The sequence below is a fragment of the Struthio camelus genome, chromosome 15 (genome assembly GCF_040807025.1).
Source record: "Struthio camelus isolate bStrCam1 chromosome 15, bStrCam1.hap1, whole genome shotgun sequence".
In the NCBI taxonomy this organism is placed as follows: domain Eukaryota; kingdom Metazoa; phylum Chordata; class Aves; order Struthioniformes; family Struthionidae; genus Struthio; species Struthio camelus.
Window position 1 is genome coordinate 9,005,947 of NC_090956.1, and position 10,821 is coordinate 9,016,767.

A 10,821-nucleotide genomic window follows, 5' to 3' on the forward strand; every position below is an offset into this window, starting at 1 on the left:
CATACTTTCCTCTGTCTTAGTGACAAGTTATCTTTGTCAGAACGACACGTTGTCACCTCAGATGGTTCATCTCCAACTTCCTCTATATACCTCAAACAATCAACAGGCTCAAGGAAATCCAACCAGTTTCTTTTCACAAGGATTTGACTGCTTCCAGTGAGTGACTTTGAAGTCCAGGGGCTAACTGAACATCTTTAGAGTTTAAACAGCTATGTTTTGATGGCAGAGCTGTACTTAACAAAGCACAAGTGGATTTATTAAAAAATTGCTGTTCTTGCCCATATTGTCTTAGGATAGAAATAGAAAGAAAAGTTTAATTAGTAAGGGAAGAAATTTGAGCTAGGTCTCAAATCAAACATTTGATCCATGAAACAGTAACCTAAGTAGTGGTTATTGTCACCTTTTGAATCCTTTATAAGCCAGAGTGGCAAGCCATAGCCAACATTACTATTTTGCCTGGTATCTCCTCAGCTATTCTTCCTTTACCTAGTTGAGAAAACTAAAAAGGTGAGCAGCTGACTAGAGATGAATTAGATGAAATTACTGTGCAGGGCTGTACCAGTAGTAAGTACAATAACCATTGTTCTAAGATTTTAACTGCTGGAATTACATATGGATGGACCTTATGTAGATAAGTATCAGTTTTCTTCTTATTCTTCAGAGTTGTTGGGGGAGAAAACAAAAGCAAACCTTCTTGACTTTCTTTTTTCCACTGCATATCCTGTTATCTTATTGCCAAATGCCATGCATTCCAGTAAGACTAATGATGGGATTAACTGTTGCAGAGAGTCTAAAAATCTGCTCTACTTAAACAGGAAGCAGATAACGGATAAAAAATTGCTCACCAATTCACAACTTCATGTAACGTAATCGACCTCATTAAAAGGTTATTTCAACAGTGCTCTTTTTAAGGAAATAACGTGCTAAGTATTATCATTTGTTTAGAAATAGCAGCAATGTCAGTTTGACTGAATAGATTTGTCTACCTCCAGGAGCCTTGCTAGCCAGTTACTATACTATTCTTTGAAACTTAGAAAAAACAATTTATTGTAAGATGCATTTGCATTCCATGAGTTTGTTTGTCATATCCTATTTTGAACAGATTTAAAATGAGCATCACGGACATTCTAAGCCCTTCTGACATTGCTGCTGCTCTGCGGGACTGCCAAGGTGAGAAAACAATCGCAACTCTACAAATTTGTTATTTTGTAAGACACATGGCAAGTTCAATTCAGTCCCAAAGGAGCACTGAACAGCTGCACATTGGAAACAAATTTGTGTTGTCTCTTTACCTAGTTGTTTCAGTGTATTTCTCATGACTATTTTGTATTGTCAGTGGTTTGAGTTTGCAACTTATAACCATATAATTTTTTTGATGTTTAGGAAGGTGTGGTATAGTATGATAAAATTCATTCCTTGACAGCTTTTACCTGTCTTTCATATTTAGGACAATTGAAATGTGACAAAGCAATATCCTCAGACCGGTCAGGAACAGTGAACACAGTGGTCTGGGGTTAATTTATTTATTAATTTATTTTCAGCTCCAGATTCCTTTAGCCCCAAAAAATTCTTTCAGATCAGTGGAATGTCTAAAAAGAGTAGCAGTCAGCTCAAGGAGATCTTCCGGATTCTCGACAATGATCAAAGTGGCTTTATTGAGGAAGATGAGCTCAAGTAAGGATTTTCTGTGTTGCCTTAACTACTAGTAAAAGACTATCAAAAAATCAACACTTTTATTTTCCAAAATGTATTTTAAAGTAAGCACAGGTTATGCTACACACATGACCAAACCTTCAGCAGACTGTGAATGGTGTAAAATGGTGTATTAAATATAGAAATTATGTAATAATTTATATAAATCAAATTAAATAACTGCCTTTAATGCCCAGTACAGTAAAAACATAATTACGTTTTGGCAGTGGGCAGAATCAAATGCATCAGGCCTGCACTTACAAAGCAGAAATGTACATAAGGAATATTTAGCTTGTCAAATAAGGCAGCATTTGGAGGACTTAGCTACTAGGGTAAATAATTTCTTTACACAGAGCAGTTTGACTATGCAGCCAGCATAAAAGAATATTAGTCTATGAAAATCATAATCAAAGGTGCTTTCTTGTAGATATTTTCTTCAGAGGTTTGAATGTGGAGCCAGAGTGTTGACCAGTTCAGAAACTAAGACCCTCTTGGCAGCTGCAGATCATGATGGGGATGGTAAAATTGGGGCCGAAGGTATTAACTTATTTATAAACACAATAATGCTCCTCAGGATGTCTTGTAAATGATGAGTGATTCTCTCTTCTTTTATGTTGATTGTATACTAATTTAACTCCAGTGAATTTGCTGAAACCCCTGCAGTAGCAACCTGAGTGAGGGCAGAAATGGACCCTGATCTTACAGGTTCATCTCTGCAACTCCTTATGCACAAGCAGGTTAAAAACAAAAACACAGCCAGGCTGTCCTAAGGAACCTTCTCATTGCTGCTCACTCACTCACAGATTTCCTGTTGCTTCAAAACGAACAGCAGCCTGTTTCTCCTTCCACTTACCCTGGTGTAAAGCAGCACTAGCATCACTAGTAATATACAAATGTAAAACCAAGAACAAAAGAACCAGCCCTCTATAGCGGGATCACCACATTGTCACATGCATCGGCTAACTTACAGCATTATCTCCCAACACAAATTCCACTAGTAGCAGTGAAATCATTCCTAAAATGCAAGGCTCAGACACTTATAGTCCAATATATGTTTTGCAAAATATGGAAAAGAAAATGATCAAGCATCACTAGCCTGGGCATGAGATCCCATAAAAGGCTTTGTGCATGTGGCTGGATGCTATTATCTCCAGTGGTGGGTTACAGACCAGATAGGAAGGAGTGGTTGTTTTAGGGTGCACCGTATTGCACCAACTCCATGGTGGCACAAACGCCAATGTGATTTAATGGTTTCTGCTCAGCAGAAACCTCCTGATTTCATAATTCCATACTTCCATGTCCCGTTCTGGGCAGAAAGCACTCATACACATACACAAAAAGGCTTGGAGACAATGGCAACTTCTCTCACGAGAAGCAGGCTGTAGAGAAGAAGAGCATGAAAGGGGCGTAGGAAAGAGCATAAAGGGAACGTGCTGGTGTGCAGATTCCCTAGCTCACTGCGCGACGGGGAGGACTGAACTCTTCTGTTTCTTTTGAGGGTATTAAATTCAGTTCCTTCAGAAATGTGCCAGGATAAACAAACATGATGTACGAAGCAACCTACAGACTAATATATTTCTCCAGGGATGGGACTGAGCAGACACTCTAACTCACACAAACTAAGCAATTAGAAGATCTTCCAAATAACAATAGCCTAGCGTACAACACAGAGCTTGACTGTCATACCGCTTGAAACTCCTAAACATTTTTAGCTTTTGATAACATTCTAAATCAACATTTCTCAATGGCTGAAGCACTACAAACAGCTAAGACACACACAGTCACTTTTAATTCTTTTACTTAAGTCCTTAGTTTCTTCTTTCTCAAATTCCTTACTAGCCATTCCATTATTTTTGCCCAAGATCACTATTAAGCAGAGAAGGCAAAAACTACCCTGGGCATCTTACTGTTCCTTATAAACGTTAGCAAAACACTACCTTTCCATCTATCGTTTAGAGCAGGAAGTTTGAGCGATGTCTTTCTTTCATATACGTTTCTTCCCCTTTGGTCATCTGTCAGCAAATTTGCTTTTTATTCATTCCTGTTCTAAAGCTCCTGATAAGCCACTAGTCTTTTATGTCCAATCCTCTTAAATTACTATTTCTACTGGAAATATTCTCTTTTGCAGAATTCCAGGAACTCGTGCAGTCTTAGAGGTTCAAAGGGAACAAACAAGATAGAATTGGGATGAATCGGCAAGAGAAACTCCAAAACTTTGAAAATTGGGAGTCTCTTATTTATTTATTTGACAGTGTCTGTTACTTGTTCATTGCTTTAGCAACATATTGAAACACTGCTTAATGATTTTTTCATTGCATGGACCATTTACAATGTTCTAAAATCTACTTCAGGACACACTTCCCTTAAAAATATCCAATAAAAATGAATCATCTGCTGTAGCATGTGTCTGTTTTTCTGACCACTAAGCTGAAATGTGTGCATTCTTAAACTAAAAGTGTTACTCTCTCAAAGATCTTGATCTTACCAGAGCTTCATATATGGCTCATCTTTTGAAATCAGTGGTAGTTCTGTCTACAAAAGGTCTAGCTGGATCAAGCTTGAAGTTCTCAAATACTCAGCCCTTAGTCAAAGTCTAAGTGCTCAGCTATAGCTGGGAAGTAGATGAGGATAAAATTTCACTGACTTTCAAGTGAAAGCAGTCATAGGTTTTGCTTTAGAAATGGTTTCTGCATGAGCCTGTTGCAGTTTCAAACTGATCATTACATTTACCAATTAAGAGAACAAGAAAGTAAAAACCATATGCTCTCCCGCAGAAAGCAAAATTAAAAGGAAAACCTATATGGGCTTGAGGTTTCAGACAACTGTAAGGCTTTAAAAAACAGCGGGGAAGCAAAACACATTCTCCTTGGTGACTGTTTCTAGGTTTCTCAATAGTGAGGACAAAAATGTGGAGGAAGAACTTGCAGAAATGCATGTTGAGAAAGCGCCAGCGTATTCTACTCGGTGTTTATGGGCTGCGTCTGCTACATTTAAAAATGTCCTTCACCAAAAGCACTTATCTCTGGGGGTGGTGAAGAAATGTTTGTTATGAACAAACAAGAACTGAGTCATTAGAAAAGACGTTCTGATACTCTGATGGAGTATTTCTGTATTCACTTCCTTTCGTAGCATTAGTAAGTGCTCTAAACTGCAGTTCATACATACACACAACTTGAACTGTGAGGGTTTGACTTTCTTTTGATACTAAGAGGGCTTTACCTTTAAAATCAGTACAAGACTGGAACCAACTTCTAGCCTCAGTCACAATTTTGGAACTTCACTGGAATCTGATACAAGTCTTCTCAGTAAAAGTTCTATAGTTGCTGCAGTTTCAATCTGTTTCTTCCTTTGCTGCAAATGGTCATGTTTAAAATAAACTGCATTTTTTATTCTCAGAAGTCTCTGCAAATACCAGTAATAATGGGGAAGAGCACCACAAAAGGGCTGAACTCTTTATGAGATAACCAGCTGCTGCTGGGGGAAAGACTAAAGATCTAAATACACTCCAGAGAGGGACTATGTATCTTGCATAGCAAGAAAGTCACAAAGATAAGAGTTCATAGGGCTAATGCTTCCACAGGCTGGGCCCTTTTCTCTCTTCCAACCTGTATTTTGCAGGAGTAAAATAACAGTAATCGAAAAATTCCTGTTGGCCTCAAATGTGTTCATCACTGAAGCACAAGCATTTAAATAAATTAAATTTCTGCTTTACTCAATGTGAAAAGAAGTTCCTGGAGTGCCATCATCCAAAATAGCCTAGGCAGCAGCACCACTATGAATTCTATAATGATCCATCTTTTCACCTTTTTCCCTTCTCCGCAGCTGTCTCTTTCGGGAACAGAGTACAGAAGCACCAGCCAAAACCCACCTAATGCCTTTTAAACAAACATACGTAGATTAACTCAAAATTCTTAACAGCTGATGGTTGAAAACAGAATTTTTGTCCCATTTCAAAATGTTTACGGGCAGCTTCATTTAGTTGTTTGTACGCTTGGACATTCAGTACAGATGTGAGCATTTAGTAAGGTCATCACATTTTTTTTCTTATTGTGCAAAAATAATACTCACAAACCGATAAAAAATTAATATTGAACTTGATTAATAAGTTATTTCGCAGCATTAGGAAATATGCTGGCTGGTTTAATGACTTAAACAAGAGCTACTTGGATTTACACAAGCTGAGGATCTGACCCATAGAGATGTTCATAGCGTAAGATGGATGTCACAGGATATTCACAAGAAATAAAGTGTTCTTGGCAATGGAACCAGTCTGATGGCAGAAGAGTCTTGGACTAGTTCACGTGTAAGTAACACAAACAAGCCTGCTCTTCATTTCACCGACAACTAAGTGTTCTGACCTTGACTAGTTATATTACATTAGGCAGCAAATGCATGTAAAATAAAGAATTTTCCAGCTGCTTCTACACTCCCATCTCTATCTCCTCTCAGTATCTCCACCTTTGCACCATGGGCCTAGGCAAAGAAACCTACAAAGTACAAAATTCTGTTATTATCCACTAAGATGCAACACATTTACTAGGGCAGGTCACCGGATAGTAGGTGGACAGAAGAATTGTACAGCGCACAGGTCCACAACAAATTTTAGAGGGAATTGGGACTTTATTTGTTTCCCAAAAAGAATATATCACAGCTATTTGCATCAGAAGTTCCTGTAATACAGCCAAACTACAAGATTTACTTATGTACAGTCAACAGGCAAGGAACAAGGCGACTAGGGAAGAATTTCTTAGCAATCACCCTGACACATAACTTTTTTTAACACATTTGTATGTAATGTCTTTAGAATAATCTTGGTCAACATTACCAACTCAAAATATGCCTCAATTGTTTCTTTATAGCTGATTACTGAATAAATATTACAGTAGGACACTAGAGAGACACTAGACTAAATAAGAAAGGTACGACTCACTTGTTCTAACTGAGATGTTCTATCTGCAACATCCAAAGTACTGCACTTAAAGGAACCTTTCCATGCATTTCCCTTGGGAAAAGAGGACCTCTAAAAAAAAAAACAAAACTTTATAGTACAGCAGCTGCCACTTTAAGAGATTACTGCTCTGCATAGGAGTTTGCATTTTAAGTAATGGGAAACTCACTGACTTATAGGTTTTCTGAAATGGGTGAAACTTTTGAAGTCAAGTCAATTTACTACTGTCCTGGAATCCTTGAAACTAAATTATACTTTCAAATGCTGATGGTCTTGTCTCTAAAACCTTTGATGGTGCTAACTCAAATTAGATTTGCTCGGGAATAGAGAAACCTCTCTGCACCCATCGCCTAAAACAAAGGGTCATCAGTAAGCCCTATTCAACAGACACTGAGTATGCAGAATTCCCACTATTTCCAAGCAGAGATCTGTACCGAGAAAGCTCCTGGACAGGGCTTTTTTGACTGATGAGGAAGGAAAAACTACCGATATTTACCATATTTGAAGTATACGACATGTCATATCATTTATCTCGTGAAAATGAGTGCCCACTGAAGGTAATGAGCAGCCAGTCTCTACAGTCATTTTATTTTTAATGAATGGGATGAAAATAAAGACTGCATGAATCAAATGCACTCAGTACAAACACTTGATATGAGACACAGCATTCAGAAATCAGCTACTCCGACAATCACGCTTACAAATTGCAGCAGAAGGTGCAACTAGTTCTCAGAAAAGAACTGCCACTTATAAACTGTATTCTGAAATTATTTACTAGACACAACAACTATAAAAATGCATTTTCAGAAAATACAAGAATATTCCAAAAAGAATACAGGTCTCTAGAGTTCCATTTCAAGTTCATATTATTTACCCTATAGTATCCTGTTCCACATTTCTGTGTTAAAATAAACAGTTAAATAAATAGTTAAATAATAATAATAATAATAAATAATAAACAGTTAAATAATAAACAGTAATTAAAAAAATAAACAGTTAAATAAATAGTTAAAAGAAAAAATAGTGGCCCATTCAACCTTCCAGCACAGAAAACAATGCCGTGCCTTCAATATGTCAAAAAATGACATAACTCCTCATGTAACTCTCTCTCCCATTTCTTACTGGGATCAGCAGGGAAATAATTAATATACTGCTGTAGTTCATCTTCAGAGCTGAAATCCTCTAAAATGTTTAACCTCTTTCTCATCCTCTGTCGCTAGCTTTTTTTCATGTGTTTCACAGATTCAGGATAAGAACAATGTCCAGGCACTCTTGTTAAACACACTAGACAAGTCAAAACATTGGAAATTTCACATTTATCTCAAGTTTGGTGTGCAAGTAGTTTTGTATTGCCATTCAGTGACGCTGTACCCTTAATTATAACCAAAACTAGTGTAAAAGTATTGCCTTCTGTTATAAAACCTCTGATTCTGCCAAGCATATAAATCTATTATTAAACCATCTCTACTCACCAAGCTCTCAAAATTTGCTCACATTCCTTGACCTCTTACTAAGAGCAAAGCCGGGAGAGATGAACGATACTCACTCTCAGAGGCAGGACCCCTGCAAGTAGATGCGGTGTTATATTTTCACATAGCGCCACAATGGCCTGTTACAATACTAACAAACAATGCAGGCTAGGAATACGCAGGCATTGTGCTTTTTGCTGGATCACAGCACTACTTCGTAATTTATTTGCTAAACTAATCCCAAACTGCTGAGTCCTCACATTCGTTAACACATTTAGACCACATACTGTCAATGAACAGCTATTTGATCTGTCAGCTGTATTTATTTACAGCTGTCAGCTCTAACACTCAGAGTGATTTATAGTATAACTTTTTGTTAAGTCTGCTACTATGCAGCTGATGGAAATGCTCAAAATAGTACCTAGGAACAGGATCAACAAACTAAAAAGTATGACTACACAATAATGAAGACATTACTCTTTCTTAGGCCAACTTATTGTTTTTAATAAACCAAAAAGCACTAATGAAGTTCTTAATTATTTGTCTCTTGATGCAGTGGTTATCCTCTGTCAAATTTCAAATGTAACTTTTAAACGTAGGCAACAGTTTAATTTTATGTAATCATTGGCTGGGAATCACATTTCAAACTCAGGGTGATCTGATGTCACTTTGCAAATGTCAAGGTGTGGTGTTACTGCACACACAATTAAGAAGATGGGATGAAATCGGAACCACAATCGAAGTTTCTTCCTGCCCTGTTAATGCGTGCCTTAGAGAAGTAATAATTTAAATTAATTGAATCTATTATCACATACTCTGTATACAGATTCTCACAAATGCTTCCACCAAAAAAGGTGTCAAGTCACAGATGAGACTGCATGGAGAATTTTATTTTAGCAATCACTATGCACATACTTTCCCTTCCTAGGGAAACTTTGGCATGTAACACCTTCCTTAGCAATCACCAATTACAGTAAGTATCCACTGTCCGTGCCTCCACAATATAACCCTTGCAACAGTATTTTTATTACAGCAGTAAACAGGCATCCAGTCACAGACCAGGATCGCAGTTGTGTTATGTCCTGAACTAACACAGATCTAAAGGATTATCCCCACACAAGCCAAAATCCATGGTCGCTATAGTTTTATTATTTCTTTGGTAAGAAATTAATGAACTTGACTATCAACACCATCAATCCGAAGAATTTCCATGCTTTGTTTTAAATGAGTAGTATAAATAAATTAATTTCCCCTCTGGTCCTGATCATCATTACCTGCAATATAGCAGGCAGGGGGCATGGGGGGAGAGGCTTTCCTTTTTTCCGTTTAATATATTCAATACTGACTGGATGTTCTCAGAAACCGTCTCATCCGTGTCAAAGCCTTCAAACAGACAGACCATAACTCTCAATGGCTTATCTGAGCACACTGCTGAATTCTCACAGCCAGTGGACAGGAAGCTGGAATTAACTAATTTTGGATGCCTCATCCGGACACGCATGGCCTGACCCTTACTGAGCCTGGGCTTAGGGCAGCCCTGTGGACACCAGGGCCTTCCCCACCCCGCTTCCTTGCGCTTGCACAGAGGCAGGTCATCTCCAGCCCTGACCTCTCTGCAACACCTACAGTAAAGTAGAAATCACACTCTTCCTGCAGCTTCGGAAACATTTCCCACAGCCATTTAAGACCCGACCTGGAAGTCTTGGGTCTGCTGCTACAGTTCAGCGTGTTGTGTCCCCACTGCCTGCCCTCTCCTTCCCACAGCCCTCAACACCATGCGAGGAGCTTCTCAGGCCTTGAGAGGTACGGGTTAAACACCACAAGCACGGGCATGAAAGGTGACGCGCGAGCCGGCACTGAGATCTGCACTCGTGGAGAGGGCGTCTGCACGCACACACGTTCATAGGCGTTCACTTATTCGGTCTCCACCTGGAGCCAGCCTCAGCAGGCCTGCGCATGCGGCCCTCCTTGCTTGCCACACCACACCTCACATCCAGCTCACGCCTCCATTTTGTGCCTCTTTCCTCACAGCAAGCAGCCTCTCCATTTTGCACCTCTTTATCCCTCACAGCAGGCAGACCCCCTCCATTTTGCGCCTCTTTTTCCTCACAGCAGGCAGACCCCCTCCATTTTGCGCCTCTTTTTCCTCACAGCAGGCAGCAGTCGCTGATGGCCCTGATGAGGAGCAGGGATCTGTGGGATCAGGGAGGGCCAGCTCCTGCCTTGGGGCCTGTCAGACCCTCGGAAGAGGGGTGAGGAGGGTGAGGCCAGGCCCCTTCCCAGGTTAGCGCAGCCCCTGGCTCAGGCCGAGCGGTTAAACAAGGGTTTTTCAGCCGTGGCACCGCAGCAGGGCATGAGAGAGACCTGCGCATTGACCCTACCACCCAGGGGAATAGCGCTCATCTCCCTCTTGCTTACGCCACTCACTTTTTGGGTATGGACTGATTAAATATTAAATTACTGCAGTTTTACAGCATATTTATTCCACACAGGCTGCTCCACAGCACTGAGCTGGCTTGTTAGGTAAGCCGTCAGCTGCTGAGGCTGTGATCAGCGCTATCCAGAATTACACCGCTGGCATCGGCAGTAAGTACAACCAAGCAGTGCAGTGACAGTACTCTGAAATAATACCAAACGGTAATAATGGAAAACTCAAGAAAATATCTTTTTCTTTCAGATTTCATCTGGCACAACTTTAAGGAAGCTTGCCAG

The 10,821-nt window shown here is 39.6% G+C and overlaps 1 protein-coding gene across 1 annotated transcript; it reads left to right on the forward strand.

Annotated features, from left to right (window-relative positions):
* The first annotated feature begins 429 nt into the window (after window positions 1-429).
* LOC104149638 (parvalbumin, thymic CPV3) lies at window positions 430-4,091 on the forward strand. The gene is made up of 5 exons (XM_009683343.2): window positions 430-507; window positions 1,103-1,170; window positions 1,542-1,674; window positions 2,120-2,229; window positions 3,821-4,091. Exons 2-5 carry the CDS (start codon window positions 1,110-1,112, stop codon window positions 3,844-3,846), a joined length of 330 nt encoding a protein of 109 aa, XP_009681638.1. The 5' UTR covers window positions 430-507; window positions 1,103-1,109; the 3' UTR covers window positions 3,847-4,091.
* Window positions 4,092-10,821: the final 6,730 nt, after the last annotated feature.